The sequence below is a fragment of the Aspergillus costaricaensis genome, assembly GCF_003184835.1.
Source record: "Aspergillus costaricaensis CBS 115574 unplaced genomic scaffold BO79scaffold_40, whole genome shotgun sequence".
Classification (NCBI taxonomy): Eukaryota; Fungi; Ascomycota; class Eurotiomycetes; order Eurotiales; family Aspergillaceae; genus Aspergillus; species Aspergillus costaricensis.
In genome coordinates, this window is record NW_020291840.1 from 209,118 (window position 1) to 231,556 (window position 22,439).

Sequence of the window (22,439 nt, forward strand, 5' to 3'; positions counted from 1 at the left end):
TCAAGTTGAAGTCCAGGTAGTGTGCCGTCTGTGGTATACTAGTCCCTCATCCCTGAGCTTCCTGTAGTCAACCTGCCATACTGAATTCAAGCTCTCGGTAAGAGCTTCTGCGCGTTCCCGAAATAGACCATATCCCGAAGCTCCTCGTTCATATGGAACGCATCTAGATTCTCCCGGTATCCAGCTACTTTGATCGGAGGAGCATTCGGGTAATCAGACCCTGGTACTTTTGTTAGCATCCGGTGTTACATGCCAGCAACGGAAATACTCACCATACATAATATGGTCATGCGGTATTAAGTCCAGCAAGAGATTCAGGACTGCTGGCGCACTCGAAAGAGCGAGGTCGTAATAAAACCCACGCAATGCCTCCATGAACTCAAAGTAGGACTTTCCATAGGGGCCCTTTTGGGCCATCGTATCCCGAGAAGTTACGGCCACCCGCGAGATCAGATACGGCAAGGTTCCACCGGCATGCGACAGGATCTTGGGACAGTTCGGGAACTGCTGCGTCACGTTGTTAACAATCATATCCACTGCAGTCCGTGTCGTCTCCTGTGGGAAGTCAAGCATCGGAGGCGGCATAATCGGATCAATCCAATTAGTGTCCTCAGGCATAGTAGGATGGATATGAACCACGGTTTTCCGATCATTCAGTTCCTTCCAGATGGGTGTGAACTGAGAATGACCTAGGTAGTTGTTTCCATCGCCGTATCGAGTGAATACAGTGACCCCGTCGGCTTTGAGTGTGTCGAGGGAGTACTCGATTTCAGCCAATGTACCGGGTACATCCAGGAGAGAAGGCAGCGCGGCGAAGAATCCGAACCGTTCGGGGTACTGGTCGCGCAGATTGGCGGCATATTCATTGACCCTTCGGGCTAGCGACCGAGCTGTGTCGTTGTTGCCAGTAATGACTGCACCTGGGGTGGTTAACGAAAGGATGGCTTTACGGACACCATTTTCCTGCATGTCCTGGAGAGAGTCCTCGACGGTCCATGCGGGGACTGGCAAGCCTGTTGGGTCGCCGCCTGCATCTTCAACAGCTAGATGTGCGTTACACTAATTAGTGCGGGGTCGTCAGTCCAGAGAATGTATGTCCACGTACCCTGACGAAAGAAATCGGGGACGAAGTGATGGTGAATATCAATCTTCTGCGGTAGATGCTGGGCCAGGACTGCACTGCCATTGTCCATGGTGGTCGGATATCCCGGGCCTATGCCACCGGTAGACATACCCAGGAAGCCTGCAATACCCGTGGGTAGGTAGGAGAATAGATGCATCATTATCACAGCCTAGAGTCGTCAATTTTCAGTTGCTACCCCAGGTGACTTCGTGACTTTGGTGCAGCTTGGGCTGTTGTTTGTTGCGCAGCTGTACCCAATCCCTTGCATAACTGCCAATTACGGGTCCCGCGGACTTTTCTCCCTGTCTGCTATTTAAGCTGGTATGACGGGGTACAGTATTTCGGGAGTCTGATGTGTCAGATCCATCCTGGTCGCGGCTTCTCATGGTCGGGCTTTTGTTTATTGAATGAGTTCGTGTTTCTTTGTAGGTAAGTAGTATCCACAAATATCGAACATCCACAGAAAGTGTAGGGAAGATATATAACCATCACCAGCAGAGACAACATAAAAGGAGGTACGGATGGACAACGCAAAATGCAGGTGATTGCCATCAATAAACTTTAGAGGTTCAAACAATAAGTTCTGAAGGAGTTTAATATAAAAACCAAAGGCCGTTTTATGCGCTGTACAGCTCGTGGTGGGTTATGGTGGCCGTTCACCAGATGAAATTACTGTGATGGGTGAGCAGTGAGAAGCGAGACATAGGGCTGTCTTATAAAGCAAAAGTTGCAGGCGTTCTTCAACAAAAAGGGGCTGTGGTTTAGTGGTATAATATTCCCTTAGCATGGGAGAGGTCCGGGGTTCGATTCCCCGCAGCTCCATTTTTTTTCTTCTTTTAGTCCTATCCAGTCGCTTAGCCTATGTGTACTTACCGTCAGTTGACTATTCCTAGTTTGTCCCTGTTGCAATGCCATTTTCCGCCCAGGCGACACATTTCTACATTGTACAGAGCACCCCTCCCCAAATGCTGTACGTCGCTGTCGCTCAATCCAAAAACTTCTCCACTGCCACCACACTGCCAATGGTCTGGTCAGAGCATTCACGAACCGTTATCCTTTGTTAACCGCTTGAGACCTTGAAGATGACCAAAGGCCAGTGATGGCCCACACATGCACAATTACAACGGTGTCAGCCTTTGCACAGAATTCATCAGCGACCAGTGTATTAGAGGGTGCAAATAGCCTCGTCTTATTTCAACATCGACCAGGGAATGATGGCATATTAGGATCATCGGGTAGCTTCTCTGAAAGGAAGAGTAATTGTTCATTTGTCCTCCAGCCGGAGCGAGAAGTTCATACGACCAAACATCCCAACATTAGATACTGGCGAACTCAAAATCAAGGTAAACCACTACGTCCAACTGCCAGAACCCCCGAGTTGAGCCATCATAATTCCGACCATCCCAATCAAGCCGCAGGGGCGCAGGTGCATCGCATGATCAACGCACAATGTAACCTTGTCCTCTTGTTGTTCGAAGCACAACATAGCTAACGAAAACTTACATCAAAACCAATGCCCACGATCTACTTTGAGCCTCGTGGCCTAAGACGACACATGGCAGCAATGAATAGAACTCCCGCCGAAATTCACTTGCTCATGACTAACCGGCCTATCTGCGTAACACAAAGACAGTGACCGACAGGGATAGCCTTTCCCCGCGGGATAAAAACAGAACAGTAACCCGGGGTGGCTGAGACACCAATCAACTCAAATATCAGATCTCTCAAAACCTCGGACCCCCCTGCTGAGGATCAGTGCTGTTTTGACCATCATCTGTGCACGCTGAGTGAACGCAGTTCTAAGATGAAACTTCAACGAGATCCCGGCAGAACCGCATACCTCGTATGCCTTCTGCTCGCTCTTCAATGCACATGCTTTGTACGAGCAGAGAGCTTTACCTATCCGACAGCAAAGGAATATCAGTTCATCGTGGGAGACTTGGTCAATGTATCCTGGGACGTGGTGACATCGCGTATTTCTCTTTATGAAGTGTGCAACACCAAGATCTCCTTGCTATGTCAGTACCCCTACGACTGTCACCATTGACTCAGGCTGATGGAATCACAGTAAACGTCACAAACCCCTACAGCCATGTCTGGAACGCAACCCGCGACAAATATAGAGAGTCCGGCTGCGCGTTCGAGCTCGACTCACTGGACATGTTCGGTATTTTTAACCCACCAGTACTCACAAGTGTCAAGATTGGCGTGAGCAAGCGTCAGAAAGATGACCCTCCGCCTGAGTTTTATAACTTGTATAACCCGACCAGCAGTACCACTAGCAGTACTTCCAGCACCACTTCAATGAAATCTACCTCGAGTACTACTTTAGCAACATCCACCTCTACATCTCCACATGGTACAAGCACCGTGGCGGCCGAAACAACAGCAGCATCAGCATCCTCCATTCCAGCTACCACCGATGACGGCAATGGTCTTACTGTCGCACAAAAGGTTGGGATCGGTCTCGGGATTCCGCTAGGAGTGCTGGCAATGTCCACTGCTGGGGCTTTAGGCTTTCTGTATCGACGCCGATCGCAAATGGGGAGTGGATTGGACGAGACACCGAATTCGGATCAACACGCATCCTCTGGAATGGCTGAAGCGGTCAAACCTCCATGGGATCCTCGCAGTTCCAGGGCAGAAACGGTAATCGCAGAACTGCCTTCACCGTCTTTTGAAATGGAAGGCATATCGGAAGAGGCGAACCATCGACCGATAAGCGAAGTAATGGGAACTCCTCGGAGTGAGCTTAGTACGTGAGTTGAGTTTGCGTGGGATGTACATAATGTGCTATGATGATAATTATCTGGGAGTTTTGTGGCTACATATGTTCTATTGATAATAAGTAATGCTTGCCATTTGGTTATTACATTGATATCAACCTCTGATATGGACCTCAGGTAGCAGTAAAACATCAAGTGAGTACTACAACACTCCAGAAAAAGACTTCACTCTCAAGTAGTAAGTTCGCCAAAATAAGCTGAACTTGCCTGCCAAAGAACATTATAGTGATGACATCCCCACGCAAACCATCCAACCCACATTACAATACCCCTAAGCAATTACCTCAACCCATAATCCTCCTTAATCAAATCCGCCGCCCTCTCAGCAACAGCATACACCACCGCCGCCAACGACGGACTCACCATCATAGGCACAACACTCGCATCCACAACCCTCAACCCCTTAACCCTCTTGACCCTCAACCTCTCATCCACCACCATCCCCAACGCACAAGTCCCAAGCAAATGCTGAAACGGAACCGCACTCTCCCTGACAAACCCCTTCACCTGCTCCCTAACACCAACATCCACCCCCGGATCCGGCCTCACCCTCCTCGCAACCTTACCCTTAACCAACTCCGACCGAAACACCCTATCCGCAAACCCCACCCCCGCAGCAAGCACATCCACATCAGCTGGATGAGCCAACAGCCCGGGACTAATATCCGGCGTCTGCATCGGATCATCCGACACCACGTGCACCCGCCCGCGAGAAACAGGATGCATCTGGCTCACCGTGATAGAATAACAATCATTAAACCCAGACGGCGGACCGGACATGACTGCCCCAAGATTATCGACCGCGCGCGCGGTATCGAAGTTCTCAGGCGCGCACATGTACTGGATACAGGGACAGGTAGGGTCCTGGATTCGTGCTGCGATAATCTTCCGTTGTTTGTTCTGGAGCACGGTGTCCTGTTTGGTTGATGCATTTTTGGGATCCAGGAAACAGGCGACTATCTTTTCGAGGTCGTGTTGCTCGACTTCTGTCGCGTAGGGCGTGTAGCCTGTTATACTGAGTGATCCGGACAATGCGCCGGTGTGTTTCTCTTCGTAGAGTTTCTGGTGTTCTTCGAAGATAGCATGATCCCGGAGTAGCGAGTCGACGGACGTATGCCCCTGTGCAAGTTCATATACTACCGAACACAGCGCTTGATCTTGGAGATTATTCCCCACATCCATGTTCGGAACAATGCACGGGATGCCGATTCGGCCGAGGACGTTCGGGTCGCCTATCCCGGATAGTTCTAGGAGCTGAGGGCTCTGCACGGCGCCGGCGCTGAGGATGACTTCCTTCCGTGGATGGACGGTGTACGACGTCCCATGATGGAGAAATTCCACGCCTGTCGCTTGGCGCTCGCTGTGCTCGTTCGTCCCGAGAGTGACTTTGCATACGAGCGCGCCTGTCAAGACACGTAGATTCGAACGGTTGGAATTTGGGGCCAGGTATCCGCTCGCGGCGTAGCTGCGTACTGGTTTGCCAGTGCGATCGATGGTGAACAGCGTGCGGTAGAACCCCAGGTGGTTTCCAGCATACGGATTCTCTGGTCGCGGCAATCCAGAGACAGTATCGAGAGCAGGTATGAGGTCTTTCTCGAACGGTGCATGCCAGGTGCCAAATGAATGGTGGATCGGTCCCTCAGTCCCATGTAGACCAGGATCCAGCGGACAGATACTCGTATCCCGGGACGTGATATTCGGTTGATCCACCTCCAACTTCTCATGCTTCTTGAAATACGGCAGTAAATCAAACCACTCCCACCCCTTCACTCCTGTGGTCTTGCCCCAGTCGTTGATTTCTTCTTCTGTTGGTCGGCCTGACATCATGAAGTTTAAGCCGCTGGAGCCGCCGAGCATTTTGCCACGATGGGTGGCGTAGGTTTTGTTGTTCACGCCGCTCTGTATGTTGTTTCATGTGAGCTTTGGTTGTGTACTGGTCTGTGGTAGTGGTGTAGACGCACCTGTGGAGAAGTCTGGAAGCACCAGTCATATTCTGGATCTTTCAGGGTCATGGCCATCCCGGTAGGTGTATCGACCTTCGGATCACCGAGTCGCGAGACCCCGGCTTCGATGACTCCGACGCGAACATTGGGATCTTCTGATAGACGGGCAGCGGGGACAAAGCCTGCGGTGCCTCCGCCGACGATTATGAAGTCGAAGGTGTCATGGACGAAGTCTGTTACACTGGCTGGGTCCATCGTGATGCTTGTGAGATGGGTGGATTATGTGAGGGCTCAGTACACCTTGTCATGAAGGACAACTTCATGTTGCAGAGGACTGCAGAGAGCAAGCTTCATATACCCTGGAATTTGGTGATCTGGTTCCATGACTTCAGCGGCGTTGCTGTAGAGTGTAAATAGCTACCTACCCCTCCATGCGACCGGACATATAGACTCTACATAAGATAAGAAAGACATATTCAGGGTTTTGCTGTGACAGTGGAACGTGCTCGAGCCAGACCATAGCCATTGCCGCGAAAGAGCGACCTGTCAGTGTATCTGATGATGTTATGTTAGCGTCCTATAGAGAAATTTTGGTAGGTGAAGAAATAGTGGAGTGGGCGGCCACTGCTTAGGACTATGTTCAAGAATTACGAAATCCTTCTAGGCTCATTGTAGAGCATTGATGATTGTTGTTCCAATGCGGAGGCCAAACACTGAGAATGTTTCTATCACTCGTATGGAATGAAGAGTGGGACTGCTGCGGGTGATAAAACAAAAAACAAAAAAGAACAGCTGGAGCTGCGGGGAATCGAACCCCGGACCTCTCCCATGCTAAGGGAATATTATACCACTAAACCACAGCCCCTTTGCTGTTGAAGATCTGCTTGTTATTTTGCATTATTATCCAGTCTATGCAGGTCGGCGTAGCACATGCGCACATGCGCATGTGCTGCTCACATTCACACTCAGTCACATGGGAATTACCCCCTTTGATAATTTTCGGGAAATTGTCGGGGAGACGGACATTCAGCCTAATATCGTTATTGCAGTCCCGTCCCTAGTGATGATAATATTGAAGCACTGCCAGGGTATGCATCCTACCATGCGAATATGTATTTTCTTCCGCCCGAAGCAGGGCTTTTGTTGGGTAGCATCGGATCCCAGTGATTGCAGCAAATAATACTAAATGGTATTTCTAGAAAGGGAATAAATGCTATGTAACTTTTAATGTACGCGGCTTTAGTGCCCAATCAAGCAACAAAATCCCGAACAGAGAATTAAAATCAATACTGATAGCACACTCATCCGTAACCCTTGTGCTTGCCACATTCTCCCCCCTGTTACCTGTCTCATCTGTCCGGCTCTCATCCTCACGAGATCTCAATAACAGGACCGGTGTAGACATGACGAGCCCTCAATACATAATAGATAATAGCCAGAATAACGACACCCATAGTACCCACCACACTGTAGTTCATATTCGTCACCGTCACTGGCAGTTCAGTAGGCCAGTAACTGAAGAAGATGACAATCACGATGTAAATCACCGCATAAGTGTTGATCAAGATACCCCAGATGCCTGGGACACGGAACGGACCCCACATGAGCTTAGCGCCAGGGACATTGACCACAGTGTCGTCACTGGCATTGTAGTTACTGATGGCGCCGCTGCACCGGCGCCAGAGAAGAAGAACCGCCACGATCAGATAGGAGGAGTACAAACCCGAGACCGCCATGGAGACGACGTCGTTGAGGGCGACGGCGGACCCGATGTTGATCAGACCAAGCAGGCAGCAGATGGTCATGGTGAGGAGGATGGAGTAGGTGGGGAGGAAAGTACGGTTAGAGACCTGTGTTGATGTTAAAAATTATCTTCATGTGTACGATACAAGGCACATGGAAACATACGTGGCTCCAGACTCGCCAGCCAGGGACACCACGGTCGCGAGCGAACGACCAGAACTGGCGAGAGGTGGCAGTCAACATGGCCAGGGCGGCGCAGATACCGACAATAACGAGGATGGAGGACAAGCCCAATGCACCTGCGACCGAGCCGGTTGCTTGCTGGAAGATTTCCATGAAGGGGTAGCCCGTAGGAGATTCAAGGGCCGCATCAACACTGCCCATGCAGAAGAGAGTGGCGATCAGCATGGTGAATCCCAAAGTGCCGTTGATGGCAACACTGAGGAGAATGGCACGGGGAATGACGACCGTGGCATGGTTTACTTCTTCGGCCATCTGTAGAAGTCAGATATTGACCATTGTGCAGTACATGGTGGACAACTTACATGCACGGCAGCATCACCACCTGCAAAGGCAAACACACAACCGGTCATACCGACGAAAAAGGATATACCATCGGTGTAGAGATTTCCACCATTGGTAAAGTCCTTGAAGACCGACTCGGTCGATTTGTGGTCGGACATATATGTCATGGGGATGAGCACACCAAAGTATCCCAGAATGTGAATCATGAGGATGAAGGTTTCCAGGCGAGGCAGGAACTTTCCTCCGATAATGTTCACAAGAAGAGCTACGACCACAACCGCCCACATCAGAAGGGTACCCTGGTAGGGCTGCGAGTTGAAGCTGTTCCGACCCAAGATAATGGCACCCAGAATCTCAGTTCCAGCCATGTAAGACGACGATGCAAAGGCGGCCTGCCATCCGATCACGGTCAACCATCCTGCAGTGATGGTCAGTAAACTGCACGGTCGCTGTAATAACAGAATGGAAGAGCGCACCTGTGATGTAACTGAGGAATTTCATATGTTTGTAAGGTGCAAGCATGGCACACCAGTGATATTGGCCTCCGGAAGTCGGCGCCCTTGGCTAGTTAGTATACCACCAGAGAATGGATGTCCTGACTTCGACTTACATGGACGCCATTTCGGACAGCAGCACGAAACAGCAGGCTGTTCCCGTCCATGCAAAGATAAAGGAGTATACTGCACCGGCAGATCCACCACTGTGTGTTCAGTCAGCTGCGTTCATGGTCCAATCATAGGTTGGACGTGGGATAACCGACTTTTCGAGGGGAATAGTAAACGTCCTGGTCTCTGTTAGTTGCAATGTTCCGAACTCTCACAACCATAGATGGCCTCACGATAGAATACCCTCCCAGGTGCCGAGAATGGTACAACTGAGACCGATAATTGAGAGAATACCAAAGTTCCGCTGCAAGAGCACAAGACAAGCATTAGTTTCTCCAAATCTCCACAGCACAGTATCGAAAAGCTAGGACATACCTTCAGGACAGCCTTCTTGCCCAATCGTGCAAGAGCCAAATCATCACGCGCTCCCGAGTCGGACCCGGTTACCTCTCGGTTGGCCGAGTTGGCTCGGTTCTTCAATTCGTAGGACGCCATGGTGAAAACTCAATTGCAGAGACCACGACCGGCGTGAGGGCGGAGAGTTGCAGACGCAGCGCGGTGTCCAGGGAGCGACCGATTAATATAACAGACAACTGGCCACCTAGTCCACTGCAACGTCAAGAAGCGAGATGCAGCAGAAATTAAGGCCGTTAGTCGAGATGCAGCATTCTAACGCCACTACCGTGCCTAGTGTCGTTGCTTAGCATGCACCGGGGCGTCCATACATAACCTAACATAGTACACGTACGGAGGGCGCCGGGCTCACCAGCCGGAGTAGGAAGGTTATATGAATCCAGGGGTAACCAACGACGACCCTGAACAATAACAGAAGCTGAACGCAGCACGCAGCACGCAGTAAGCTTTCTTGGAGGCGGGTCAGGTCAGGCCCGATGGAGGAGATGTAACCACCGATAGGACCTTGTGGGTACTAGGGTCAGTGTGTGGCAAGTGGAGGCCATCGGGACCACCCCCGGTCTAACAATATCTAGACTACTTTGTATCTAATGGGGGTTGCTAATCTAGCGTTAGAAGCTAGACTAGAGAACGGGTGGATGGCAGGCCCCAGTCCCCGCCCGGCGCAGACACCTTGCATGCAACGGACTTGTTAACTTGTTAGATAATGAGCCAGAATCAATCGTGACTGGCAAATTGTAATTGTGACTGGTGGGCCCGACTCGGATTCAGCTATCAATTCTTCCGGTGGGACTCGCCTCTGCGACCGCATGATATTCTAGTTTGATCGAGTTAGGCCAGCCAGCATTCCAATTCCCCTCCCTTCCGTGAATTGCTTGGGGCTTTCTCCCCCAAAGTCCTATGCTTATGGACATGGATGCCAGGTTGGCGATCGGAAAATAGAAACAGCCCAACACATCAAAGAAGATCCCCGTGAGCACTTTCATTGCACAGTTCATTTTGTCTGGCCGCGTGTGTTGGATCGATCCAAGGATCTAGTGCTGATGTGGTACCGCGAATCGCTTGAGCGGGAGACAAGACAAAGAAGGCAGGTCGGATAAGAGAAATTAGGCTCACCTGTTCGATCTAGAATCAGTGGGAGACGGGACCGTGGTCGGAGCGAAGACTAATAACAGACATTAATATCGAAAATAATGCTTGGAAGGGAGACAATTAATCCGTCGGTCGAAGGCCGGGCCAAGATACGAATGAAAAGTGGCCAGCCCAGAGTAAATTAAACCCGACCAGGGTTGTCCCCCGCCGTCGTCTCACCGTCGGCTTCCATGCAATCAACCACCATCCTGGTCCGACTTTCCCTGCGAGTAGCCAAAGTCTATTGGCCTTTCTCCAATTGATGTCGGCCGCTCGGTTGACAAATGAACACACCAGGATCCGGATCCTAGCTGGCCATGCGATTTCCCATCCTCCCTCAGGAGGGAGGGGGCGTTTTCCAAGAACCCTCTCTCTGCCCACACCAGAATGACTGTCCGGGCTTCTCCCCTTCCCTGGTGCTTCCGGGTGAAAATAATCTACCTCAGTCACAGGCCCTGCATCGATCGATTTCTCGGCACCGGTACTCCGTATTATTATTTACTCCAGATCGTGCCCGGTCTCGCAGCCCTGGCCCAGCGACATCACCCGACTCTTATTATCTCCAACAGTTCCAGATCGCTGCGTGACATGATTCCCGCCGAGAATCAGCGTCAGCACTCTGATTGCCCTCCATGGGACGGTTCACTGGAGACACCAAAGATCCGGCCGTCAATGTATCGACATGGTTCCTGCTCGTGACTGCTTCGCTGAGCGTCATCTTCCGACTGGGAACCAAGTACGGCTCGTTCCGCACGCTCACAAACGATGACTATCTTATAGTTGTATCGCTGGTATGTCGATCTGCCGCCTAGACCCTCACAATGGTTCCAGCAGACTAACTACTTGCTCTGGATGGGGCGCGACAGATCTTCTGTATCGGCCAATCCATCGCTGTATCGATGGCCGTCGCAAACGGATATGGATACCACTACTCCACGCTTACCCCGGAGCGCTTCGACAACATGATGAAGGTATGAGCTACACCTGCACCAGTATGCAATGTGCCTTTCTGCGGTCGCCTTCATCCTCCGGAATCCTCACTGAGAACAATCGGTATCATTTCAGTCGCAATACGCCGCCGCTCTCCTCTACATACCCAGTCTCTATTTCTCGAAAATCTCCCTTTCATGCTTCATCCGCAACCTGACGCCGACGGCCAAAGACCACCGTGTCGCCAACTTGGTGCAAATATCGGTGACTGTGATGGCCGTGATATGTCTACTGGGAACCTCCTTTCAATGCAGCGTACCGCAGACATGGAATTACTACACGGGGAAATGCATGAACCTGGTACTATCCCACTACCCTACCCCGACGATATAGACGACAAGGTTAACCAGCTCAACAGATAGCCTGGCACTATTTTACGGGAATCATGAACATTGTGACCGACACCATGATCACCTCACAAGCACTCTACCTAATCGCGCGCATTCAAACCTCCTGGAAACGCAAGTTCGTGTTCGCTAGTATTTTTCTATCTCGAGTCCTGTCAGTCTAATTGCCCTATCATCCGACCGGACTACCAACTAAACAAATCACTTCTCCGAACAGAGTAATCCTAGTCAGCATCGTCGAACTCATCCTAGTCTCTCAGAACGACGCAACGCACGACCCCTCCTTCGCCACCTGGGGCGTAACCATCAGCGTGGAAACAATCCAATGCCTCAGCATCGTGACAGCCTGCTGGGCGCAGCTTAAACCCTTCTTGAACATGCTCAAATCGAACGGCCTCCGGATCCAAGGCGTGGACTACCGATCGACAAATAACCGATCGAAATGGTCGACGACACGGTCGGCCAATCCCACGGAGAGCAAATTCACACGCAGCGGCGAGCACGAGTTGATGGGCATGGGGGCTGGACAGGGGAATATCACGACTGTGTCGGCAGCGAGATTGTCGGATGAGGATAGTCAGTCCAGCCAGGCGGGAATTATTCGGGAGGTGAGGACGTGGGTGGTTAGTGAGGAGGTGGAGTCATGATTATACCCTTCTTTTGTCTTTTTCCTTGTCCTTTTGCTTTTGACAACGTTCGATATATATTCCCCTTTGTTTTGTTGGTGAATCAGAGAGTTGCAATAATACTGGATTGAATCTGTGGATTTGGTTTGGACTTCATGTACATTATTACCCCAAGTCTTTTACTTTGTAACTAGCTCGCGTGATGACTTAATGACTCTTCGTACAAGATACATTCTTATCTTAGAGCTAAATGCCATGCAGTACAAGAAAGACAAGCAACAGTAGCAGCAACAAGCAGCAAGCAACAAGCAACAAGCAACAGCACAAGCACAAGCACGAGCAGTGTCCCCGTAAGCACGGAAGAACCTAAGCCAAGCATGCAGCGGCGACACCGGACCTCCCACCATGAACGGAATAGGGGCTCGCTCGGAATCTAATCTAACCACCACACTAAGTCACCAAGTACAACATAACCCAGACTAGACTATCTAGCATCAAGACGAGATAGACCATTCTAAACTAAGTTAGTAAGCAACTAGACTCCAATGGCCCCGACTCGGGTAAAACCCAAGAACATTGGAATTGTTTCATTCGCGATCCCTCCACTAACTAACCACCCTAAGTCACTCTACAATAAACTAACTAATGCTCTAGTCTCCGAAACTGACGTGGCTTGCATGTGGCCCGTCCTTCTAGACTTGACATTTCCACCCAATGATAATCTCGATAAAGTACTTAGTAAAACTCTCCACTTCCCGAGACATAAGGTGATCGTAGCACTGAAAGGTAAATTTCCCCAGGTACTTGGAGGCGAGCGCTTGGCTACTCCAGGGTAGGTAGAGAAAGGAGTAGCAGCCAAACCAATGACATTCAACAATTTTCACGAAGACTATGATTGGTCTGCTGTTCCTTTCTTCCCCGATAGTAGTAAAAACACCAGCCATTCCCGCTCCCGTGATCTGTGCCCGGTACTTCCGGGATATCGGATCTGGCTGTTAAGGCCGGGTAACTAATCCCATTCGATAATCCAGATGAACGCGGTGGCTACGAGGTTTCCTTTTTCTCTTTTCTATTACGATTGCCTTATATGTTCTGATTATGTATGAGAAAGCAGCGTACCGTAGGTAGCTTCTACTGCCCGAGCCGACATAATCTAGTAACGGAGAGCGAAATTCGAAAAGTGATTCTGCATTTGAACATTGATATCTACTTTAGATATATCATAAGCACAATAGGAAGAGATAATTTAAGTAGTTCGGTGTTTAAAGCGTGTCTTGTCTCCCCATGATACTAGATTAGCCAAAGTACTTAATAAAAAGCTGAAAGACATCATCATGTATAGTAGGATGACACAAACCGAGCACAGACAAACCCATAACGACGGTGACGCCTGCTTCCAGGAATAGAACCTCGCCAAGTAACTTGAAAAAGTGTACCCGAGATGACCACGAAAACCCTTGCCAGGCGCCTCTGATAGTCATCGACTCACCCCGTTGTACGGAGGCAGTGACTCGAATGAAAATTGCATATGCCGGAACGACCAATCTGAAGTAAAGAACCATAATAGTGCCTAGAAGACTGATAAACTGCACAGTTTCTGAGACCTCTAACCGCTCATCTAAAGCACCAGCCAACTGAATCAAGTAGGTAGGCAGATAGAAGCATATACTCGAGGCAGTACTATACAGTAAGATTGATGGGAAGGTCTTCGACCACATTGACCACGTTGGAATGCGACGTGAGTAAGAATGGGTTTTCGAGTGTGGATGCATAATTGTGAGCACATTGGCTACTCTCAAGTATGAAAGTAGCAATTCGACTGTTGAGTTGAGCAAGCCGCACTTCAGTGGAGTGAAGTCCTTCATAGGAAACATAGAGATCACACAGATCTTAGACAGCCGATGGAAGAGAAAGATAGAAAGACCTCTGAAATGCTGGCGCGAGAGTGATGAATTCAATCTAGGATTTGGTGTTTGAGTCGCGATCAGTGTTGCGAAGACATACGCGTGGGTATACACGGCCTGTCATTCATTAGCTTGACTTGATAACTAGTTTGCATGCGTTGACTATAGCTTACTAAAAGAAGCCCGAGCAAAGCCGTAGCTAGGAGGAGCACCACTAGCACTTGTTTGGTTGGGCTGTCTCCAGGGAGCTCCCACTTAGCAAGGTCTAACGACATGTTCAAGGGAAGGGTTCGTATATAGAAGGAAGCATTGCCAGAGAAGTGCAGCACTGAAGTAATAACTGCAAGCTTCAGTGGCACCAGGAAGTGCAAGATGGGTAGAAGGCTCAGCTAGGGGAGTTAGAACCGATGCTTAAAAAAAGAGGACAAGGGTTTGTTCGCTATGTGAGGGATTTTCAAGTTCAAGAGATTCGGATCAAAGATATCGGAGAAAGGGGACCCAGACAAAATCAACAGGAGTAACAAAGTAAGAAGATATGTTTGTCTTTCAACCTGGCAAGAAAAGTACTGCTCTAAGAAATTAAAACGTAGGAGAAATTTTCAGTTGTTGACTGTATTATTAATAGATTTGTTTTGATTAGACTTTTATATGAAGCAGATAATCAGATATTGAAATATATGAGGTAGCTAGATTTTCCTGGATATAGATAGCTGGTTTCTCCTTTTCTTCAGATTTAAAAGTCTTAATGAATACACTGACTTTTTCTTGGCTTTCTTTGTCATTATGGTTTCAAAGTTGTCACAGGCAGACGGGGCGTCCAGGCACGCCCGCAGGCCGGAATAGAGTAGGCCCGGGGCTACAATATGGGCCAATCCCAATGTAGGTACTGTAGATAACTAATCAGAAGTTCTAGCTAAGTCAGTCAACCCTAACTAACGTAACTATTCCCGATATGGCGAGTCAGAACCGATGCAATCAGCCAATCAATTGATCAATATTCTGGCAAATCAGAGGTGTGAATTCAAATTGAGTGCATCCGAGCTCGCTTGAAACAGATTAGACCAGACCACGACCTAACGGACCAGACCAAACCGAAACAAAATCAAAGGCTTTGTGCTGCGGAATGCAAGTGGTTTAATTGCTATGAACAATTGGCTCATTGATGTACTTTCGGAGTACTCCGTCCTTCTCTCTCCCGAACCAGAGTCAGCTACCTGCAGATCATTAACTCTACTATCCGCCAGCAAGTCTGTGAAGGCCATCCCGTACCCGGGCCTATGTCCGAAATCGGTGGCGTGCATGTGCCCTTCTCCCCCCGTGTGACTGACACTCAACTGCTGAGGCAACCACCCACCTGCTGCAGAGTTGTCACAGCCCTTGGGCTTGCATTCCATCGTCTCGGATCCTTCATAGACAGGGCGGAATACTCTGCTCCTACTTTTCACTCTCACTGCGTTTACCGCACTCGTTGTACTATGTAGCTCAGTTCAGAGGGCCTCTCTCACCTGACAGAGATGATAACAGCTTGGTGTTTGTTGTACGGTAGAAGTGGCGAGAAAGGTTAGATAGCGTAGAGACCAATAAGCACAAAGGTCAAAGTCAAAACATACGATTATCCGACTAGCTTCATCCTATGGCGGATAGAGATGGCTGTTATCTCACCTAGCGTACCTGTTCCTTTAGTAGACACAAAGGAGAAAAAGCGGCTGTGTGACGCTGCAAAACAAAGTAAATATGATATCCCCCGAGGGGGAATAATTCCAGAACATGGCATCGCATGCATTGCACGCTTGAAGTAAAAAGCCCCACAAAACTCTATCAGTGTGAGATGCCATGTCAGAGTTCGGGGCACCCGCTGCCAGACCCAGAGCAATACACGACGACTGGAAGACGAATCTGACAGCAGGAACACCGCAAAACAAGAGCCTTGTCAGAAATGTTGAGGTCAGAAGCAAATAGGAATGGGTTGGGACTCGCGAGGGGAAAGGGAAGAAAAAGCAATTCGTGACAACGCAGGACAGCCTTGGCTCTTTGCCCCCTTCCTCGACTCCGCCTTTGGCGGCAGAGTGCCCCCCGGCACAACTTCATGATCATCGCAGGGAGAAGAGAAAGACCCTGGCAGCTGCTTGGCAAGGGAAGACTCCGCCCGTATGAGGCTGTGATTAGAGGCAGTGCAATACAATAAAGAGGTTCACTAACAATTGCGTTTGTGACTGGAGTCCGGGAGCTAATGTATGCACATTGCGACCCGGTGGGAACTGTTGCTCGTCATGCTTGTCTACAGAATCGACTATCGCACCAATTCAGAACTCTAGCCAGAGAGGAGACCAGTCTGTTGACCCACATATTTGTCGGCGGCATTGACTACTCCGTAGTGAAGAACGCGATCTGGTATCATGACGTAGAGGTTTTCTTGAGTGACAATGGCGGAGGATCAAACAATAGCCACGACCCATCCCATTCCCCGCCGATGCCACCAGCCCGAGGCTCACTAGCCTGGCCTCAGAGAACTCGGGTTGAGCATACAAGCGGCGGCTCTTACAGTCAAGTGCCGCTTCCCTGGTTACATCGGCGAAGCTGATCATATTACCTTTTCATTGGCAACACATCCTTTCCCTGACACCGACCCTTATTCTCATTCGTGAGCTGGCCAGGGTCCCTCCCACATGGGCTACAATTAGAGCTCTGATCTGTGCCCAATCAAGCCTACCCAGGCACTCTGGATGACTAACGGCACCCTTCCACTGTCAATTAACGTTCCTGTGAGGAAAAAGCCCCAGGAGATTGCTCAGACGTGTTGCCAAAAAGCTTTTTTGCCTCCTCCGCCTCTCTTCGCGGTGGCATTTCTCCCAGAACCTCCATGCTTTTCTGCAGCTGGCAGCACTATCGCGACTGGTATCCAGGTCCGTAGCTCTTGTTGAAAGACTCCCACACCCCTGCTCCTCATCGTCTCGAGCTATCTGGTTGGGTACGTCATCGGAGAGAGCGACGCGGAGTAGGCTGTCAAGTCAACGGCCTTGCATTCCGCATCCATAATGACAAACCCTTTGGCTATATCTCTACCTGAAGATCGTGAGTATCGGTTGAATCACAGTAATTATATGGAACCTTCTCACGACTGACCACGGTTCCTGCTTCAGACAGCTCCAGTGACGCCGGTAAGCCCTCACGAACTCGCGGCTTGCTTCGGTCCGCGAAACGCATACTCTCCCTTTTCCTCCCCCGAAAAATATTCGATCACCAACAAAGGTCAGAAGATAAAGTGAAGATGAGCAACCGGCAAAGCAACCATGAGCTCGTTGTCGTGGGGTCCCAGGCAAGGCTGCCTATGAACGGCCGTGGGCCCACGGTGAACCGACGGCCACAGCTTCACGAGTCGAACCGAAACCATGATGTACGGCTATATCGTCCCGCAATGGACGACCAGAATAACCACTCAGACATCCCAACGTACGACAACCCCGATTCATACAGATTTGAGAGTTCCAGCCGGAGAACTGACGGTCGCAACTCCGATTCCGCTTCGTCAAATAGTAGGATAAGCGCAGCAGTGTCTCCAGGATTATCCACCCTAGCCAGCGCAGGCATTAGCACCGACCAAACAACCCCATCGGACCCACAAACCGAGTTCAGACTACCTGGTGATGATGGATATACCCGGGCGACGTCTCTGGACCGCATCTCCCAGGTGAACCTCTCCCCGGTTTCAACGAACAGCGAGTATAGCGAGGAGGTATTCATGGTTGGCAGCAACCCTGCAACCAAGGTTTCGGCATTGATGGCACTGGATACACAAGCATCAGCCAATTTGATGGATATTGAGTTACAGCAGGAGTTGGAATTGATGATGGAGCCTTGCGATCAGGAACTCATCCCATTGCAGACCAAAACCGGCAAGGACAGAATCAAGCCGTTTGGCATCGCGAAGGGCGTCTCATGGCATTTTGCACAACGCGAAAAGACATTTACTAGTGACTTCCTGGTTGTGGATATGAAGAACTATAATGCCATTTTGGGAAGGAAGGATATCAAGAAATTGGAGATCCTCAAATCTGGACCTGGCCTTGAACGCCGTACGACGATCCGGATGTTCCGCTCGTGAACATGATCCATGTCATGTTTGAGCATGACGATACTTTGACCCATTGTGGATGCGCACCAAGCTCATCCCACCATTGGGGGACTCTACGAAATCTTATATCTACTTTACGATTAATTGTGATACCCGAAAGGGCAGCTGCGGATATTGCATCACACATGTATTTTGGGGCAGGTGCTGCCCAGCTTTGCACGGACACAGCAAGGTTCCGACCAGTCAATGACCGACATATTTCTAATGACGGGGTGTATCCTAACTTATGATTGTCTACGTTGCACATGTCCGATTGAGGCGCATTGATGATTTGTCTTGAACCCAGTTAGTTACCTTGGGCGGCGTTTTTGTGGAAAGGGAATGGATCATGGCTGGTTGGGAGAGCATTGGACAAGGCAAGGGCGTGTTTCAGTAGTTAATTCGCGGGATATTTGTTTGATTAACGATACGTGGGAGCACTATGTGTCGCAAGCGGTGACACATTCAATTTTATTACTTACTCTGGACATGTCATCCTCAACTACGTACTTATTTCCACATTGTCTGTGTGGCACTTCCGTGTCGGCTAGTAGTATGAATATCTGCAGCTATTTCTCGTTTCCTTCCGGTCGCACATCCCCGCACTGCCATAGGCAATGATCCTTTTATGCAAAGGAGACATATCGTCGCCAATGATCGTGAGGGGTTGGTTTCTGCTAGTGGCATGAATACCCAGCCGGATCTTCGTTTATGCCCAATCTGCACGACATGCCGAATTATCACGAGCTGAATGTATACTATGACCAGGGCTCCGCTGCTTGGTGGATAAAAAAGGTGAGAAAGGAGGAGGAAGAGATAGATATGCAGCCCCGCGTAACCAACAAAGGGTAGGGGTAAAGTAAGAAGAAAATAGGAGTGCATGCGATCTACGGAGTACGAATGATGGTGGATGGTGCAGTTGCACATCCCACCCACGAGGGGTTGCGCGTGGATAGACAGTCAGTCCGTCGAAGCTGCGGCTCTTGGGTGGTCCAGATAATGTCTGGTCTATATGAACGTGGCGGCGTTCTCTGTGTGAGGCCATCCACAGACAGCAGCTTGAAGCTGACGCTACCTCTGGAGTGAACCGACCGAGCCATAACAGCGCAAGCAAGTGCACCCAACGCGAAGCCATGGTACGTTTGGTACCTTACACAGGGCTTCTGAACCCTCTTTTCCTACTTTTCTATTTGCACATGTAATTCAGGCGCTTACCTGTTACCATTATCAAGACAGGACCCAAGACCATAGAAATTCGCTGCCTCAGGCCAGACGAGAAAACTGTCCACCTCAAGGCCGCTGTCTCTGAGCGATTGGACATCAATATCCTCACGCAAAGGGGGCTCCAGGAGCTGGGAGATATCCAATTGCAGCGCAATGAGATACCCAAAACAGTCTACGATTCAGATGGTGTTTCATACATAGTGCGCGATGTAGTTCGGCTGAGTATTTGGAAGAAAAGCGAAACCAAACTGTCAAGACAAAATTTCTACGTTTCCATGAACGACGATGAAGCGCGCTTGGATACCCAGTATGATGCGATTTTAGGGACTCAGTGCAATGTTGGACGGTCCAGCGATGAGAATGCCCTCCCAGTTGCTGTAACCCAGCTAGCACCGCAGAGTGCAAGTGAGTCTATCGTTTTATATTTCTAGCCAACTAAGAAGTGATGCAAACTGAACACTCTTCTAGATGATAAGGCAGCCCAGGAGAAAAAGAAGCGCGAGAAAGAGGAAGCTTTGGCGAAGAAGAGCCAACAGTTGCGTGAACAGCAGAAAAAGCAGGCTTCCCAGGGTAGATAACAGAATGGGCTAAGATTGGCGACAAGGCGGACTTGTGAAGCGCGCTACTTGCAAGACTAAGTTTCCCGGGATTATCGCCAGGTTTGTGAGAATGACGCAGAGACGGCAAATAGGCTACATCTGTATGCATTTGAGCTGATGAATCTGTTGTATATGAATAACTACTCTCTAAAACTCGATAACAACCTGTCACATGTATGAGATCACCCTTACGCAGAATGACTGGGAAGGAGGGCTGCTGCGTGCTCCTCCAACAGCGAAGGACTCTGGGCGAAGGATTTTGAGCGGGGAGATTGACACGGACTTGATTTGTCCTTCCGGGACGATCGGTCGTACTTAGCATTGGAGGATCCAATCCCCTCACATCAGCCCGCTGCACGACGACAAAATGAGACATATCAGGTGGCACCTGCATAAATAGTCGAGCCTCCAAGCTATGCCATTCGCTGGACGGGTGTTCAGGCCGTCAAGTGCCGGCTGATGTCCCGCACAGTCAGCGCAACTCACCGCTGGTAAAAAGAAAATTCTCGGAGGCTTCTCGGATTGAGTCAGGGAACTAGCAATCAGGAGAGTCGATCACGAGAGGGAGTTGGGGTTAGTGAAAGTGATACAAACCAGTGATGGAAAGGCACCCAGATGGGTATTAAAAGCAAGTATACATCACACTGCCTCGCCACGGGGGAGTGTTGGAAGGTGGCGCAAGATGAAATTTCTGGGGTCCAGGGACTGTCAAGCCCTGTTCAAAGAATTGAGTAGCCTCGAGCAGATTGGGCTCTTTATGTACTTTGGACAGAGCAAATGCAACTCTAGGGCGTCTGACGATCGGCTGAAGGCCACCTTACAAGAGGTTGGCCCCACGCTAATGCGGTATTGCAGGGAAGGCAATCCTCTAGTTCTGCTCATGCAAAGGAGAAGAGGGCAAAGCCGCAGCGCATATCATGAAAGTGATTGGACAAGGCACATTGCCAGAATAAGAGCGATGTTCTTAGGTGGGCTGAGCTGCAGATACGGCATGATTTCCAGTGCTTCCATTTCGTATTCCAAAAAGGCCAGGATTACCCGACCAGCCAATAATCTCTTGGACCTACTGTCACATAAGGTCAGGCGCGAGGGATAGAGCGGTTGTGCCTGTGCCACAAGCTAAACTTGTTCTCATCTCCAGCCCTTCCTGACTTAACCGCATGGCAACCCCCGCCCTTCTTGCGAGGCCCAGGGTTGATAACTGCCGGCGCACCCGGGCAATCGCAAGCGCGACCGCCCGTAATGGCCCCAGATTCTTCGCCAACCTCTGTATAGACTTAGAATTCCATCATGACAGATATCGCTATGCCCGGAACATACCCATGTAAGTGCTGCTCTGTTAACCGTCGGTTTGCATTGCAATATCCGCAGCATGCAACACAGACAAGGAATTGACCGGCTTTCAGCCCCGAGACCGACGGCACCACGCGAGCGTGGCAAATCGAGGAAAAATGACAAAAACTACAAAAAGGCCATGGGCCATGGCCACAATCAAAGTGGAACTATAAAAAGCCATGTATGCTCTCTGGCTTCATATGAAATTTACTTGGTGCTAAAGTGCGAAGTAGGCCCTCCGGATCGCGCTGAAGGGAACCAAACACTTGTTTCTCTTTCCCTTCTGGTTCAACCAAACGCCCAGGCAGCAGAAACCCTCTCTACCTTCGCCTCGGGATTACTACCCCGCAGAAAAGCGCCCACTTTCGCCTCAGTATTGGGATAGAGCGGACGTCAAACATCCTCAAATGCCTTTGGATGAGCCAGCTAAGAAGGAGAAGGTGTCGCATGAAAATCGCGAGGGCTTCCGACACACCGAATTGTGTGAGAGACTAACGGGTGCTATTCAGACCGTGCCTGCTACTAATCCAAGAAAGCGCGATGATCAGGAGGGTGTTTTGAAATATGATTTTATCTACGACATTCTCCTATTCACTTTCGACAAGCAATTGAGGCGACGCATGATCGTGGACTTTGAAACAGAAGCTAATTTCATGGACCACGATGTCTTCGAAAGAATGAATGTCCGCATGGACCCATATGATGGCCCGCCAACCCAACTTACCACTCGCGGGGAATTGACGCCCCTCGGTAAAGTGCAAGCAACATGGATTATTGTTGGCTACGAAACGCCATATTGTGCCGAATTCTACGTCGTTAAAGGTACCAGTTTCGATGTTATCCTCGGCACTACTTCATGTCGGGATATCGATCTTTCCTCTGTGGATCCTATGATTGCCACACGACTCGATAATTTGAAACAGACATAGCGACTACACTAATGTACCCATAGAATGAATCTGTTTTTGCTTGCTGGCGTTTACTGTATGTACATTTTCTGGGATAAAAGACTGGCTCTATTTCATACAATATG

At 49.8% G+C, this 22,439-nt stretch overlaps 9 protein-coding genes and 2 non-coding genes across 11 annotated transcripts; 5 read left to right on the plus strand and 6 right to left on the minus strand.

Moving 5' to 3' along the window:
- Positions 1 to 86: 86 nt before the first annotated feature.
- Positions 87 to 1,391, minus strand: BO79DRAFT_232386 (amidohydrolase family protein; the record flags this gene model as incomplete). Its single annotated transcript, XM_025684229.1, has 4 exons — positions 87 to 220; positions 273 to 1,043; positions 1,106 to 1,292; positions 1,338 to 1,391. The coding sequence occupies 4 exons, from the start codon at positions 1,389 to 1,391 to the stop codon at positions 87 to 89; spliced, it is 1,146 nt and encodes a 381-aa protein (XP_025535321.1).
- A 482-nt stretch (positions 1,392 to 1,873) lies between these two features.
- BO79DRAFT_t235 lies at positions 1,874 to 1,945 on the plus strand. The gene has a single exon. It is a non-coding gene; the product is annotated as a tRNA-Ala (tRNA).
- A 982-nt stretch (positions 1,946 to 2,927) lies between these two features.
- On the plus strand, positions 2,928 to 3,886 carry BO79DRAFT_158351 (uncharacterized protein; the record flags this gene model as incomplete). The annotated part of the gene is made up of 3 exons (XM_025678907.1): positions 2,928 to 3,141; positions 3,192 to 3,378; positions 3,418 to 3,886. 3 exons carry the CDS (start codon positions 2,928 to 2,930, stop codon positions 3,884 to 3,886), a joined length of 870 nt encoding a protein of 289 aa, XP_025535322.1.
- A 176-nt stretch (positions 3,887 to 4,062) lies between these two features.
- On the minus strand, positions 4,063 to 6,107 carry BO79DRAFT_275557 (GMC family oxidoreductase; the record flags this gene model as incomplete). Its single annotated transcript, XM_025687684.1, has 2 exons — positions 4,063 to 5,808; positions 5,871 to 6,107. The coding sequence occupies 2 exons, from the start codon at positions 6,105 to 6,107 to the stop codon at positions 4,189 to 4,191; spliced, it is 1,857 nt and encodes a 618-aa protein (XP_025535323.1). The 3' UTR covers positions 4,063 to 4,188.
- Positions 6,108 to 6,645: 538 nt separating this feature from the next.
- Positions 6,646 to 6,717, minus strand: BO79DRAFT_t237. The gene has a single exon. It is a non-coding gene; the product is annotated as a tRNA-Ala (tRNA).
- Positions 6,718 to 7,023: 306 nt separating this feature from the next.
- Positions 7,024 to 9,430, minus strand: BO79DRAFT_181036 (amino acid permease). Its single transcript, XM_025680124.1, has 8 exons — positions 9,101 to 9,430; positions 8,959 to 9,029; positions 8,881 to 8,904; positions 8,731 to 8,820; positions 8,597 to 8,679; positions 8,141 to 8,538; positions 7,761 to 8,090; positions 7,024 to 7,702 (listed from the first exon to the last, which is right to left on the minus strand). The coding sequence occupies exons 1-8, from the start codon at positions 9,218 to 9,220 to the stop codon at positions 7,223 to 7,225; spliced, it is 1,596 nt and encodes a 531-aa protein (XP_025535324.1). The 5' UTR covers positions 9,221 to 9,430; the 3' UTR covers positions 7,024 to 7,222.
- Positions 9,431 to 10,705: 1,275 nt separating this feature from the next.
- Positions 10,706 to 12,479, plus strand: BO79DRAFT_181038 (uncharacterized protein). Its single transcript, XM_025680125.1, has 5 exons — positions 10,706 to 11,061; positions 11,137 to 11,241; positions 11,336 to 11,560; positions 11,619 to 11,761; positions 11,825 to 12,479. The coding sequence occupies exons 1-5, from the start codon at positions 10,903 to 10,905 to the stop codon at positions 12,252 to 12,254; spliced, it is 1,062 nt and encodes a 353-aa protein (XP_025535325.1). The 5' UTR covers positions 10,706 to 10,902; the 3' UTR covers positions 12,255 to 12,479.
- Positions 12,480 to 13,528: 1,049 nt separating this feature from the next.
- Positions 13,529 to 14,424, minus strand: BO79DRAFT_275559 (uncharacterized protein; the record flags this gene model as incomplete). Its single annotated transcript, XM_025687685.1, has 2 exons — positions 14,311 to 14,424; positions 13,529 to 14,254 (listed from the first exon to the last, which is right to left on the minus strand). The coding sequence occupies exons 1-2, from the start codon at positions 14,410 to 14,412 to the stop codon at positions 13,529 to 13,531; spliced, it is 828 nt and encodes a 275-aa protein (XP_025535326.1). The 5' UTR covers positions 14,413 to 14,424.
- A 1,501-nt stretch (positions 14,425 to 15,925) lies between these two features.
- BO79DRAFT_57930 (uncharacterized protein) lies at positions 15,926 to 16,278 on the minus strand. Its single transcript, XM_025689447.1, has one exon. The coding sequence runs from the start codon at positions 16,229 to 16,231 to the stop codon at positions 15,974 to 15,976; it is 258 nt and encodes an 85-aa protein (XP_025535327.1). The 5' UTR covers positions 16,232 to 16,278; the 3' UTR covers positions 15,926 to 15,973.
- Positions 16,279 to 17,172: 894 nt separating this feature from the next.
- On the plus strand, positions 17,173 to 20,117 carry BO79DRAFT_240479 (retropepsin-like aspartic protease; the record flags this gene model as incomplete). The annotated part of the gene is made up of 4 exons (XM_025685033.1): positions 17,173 to 17,209; positions 17,278 to 18,210; positions 19,500 to 19,877; positions 19,941 to 20,117. The coding sequence occupies 4 exons, from the start codon at positions 17,173 to 17,175 to the stop codon at positions 20,048 to 20,050; spliced, it is 1,458 nt and encodes a 485-aa protein (XP_025535328.1). The 3' UTR covers positions 20,051 to 20,117.
- Positions 20,118 to 21,376: 1,259 nt separating this feature from the next.
- On the plus strand, positions 21,377 to 22,335 carry BO79DRAFT_158270 (retropepsin-like aspartic protease; the record flags this gene model as incomplete). The annotated part of the gene is made up of 3 exons (XM_025678896.1): positions 21,377 to 21,395; positions 21,478 to 21,587; positions 21,640 to 22,335. The coding sequence occupies 3 exons, from the start codon at positions 21,377 to 21,379 to the stop codon at positions 22,333 to 22,335; spliced, it is 825 nt and encodes a 274-aa protein (XP_025535329.1).
- Between the last annotated feature and the right edge of the window lie 104 nt (positions 22,336 to 22,439).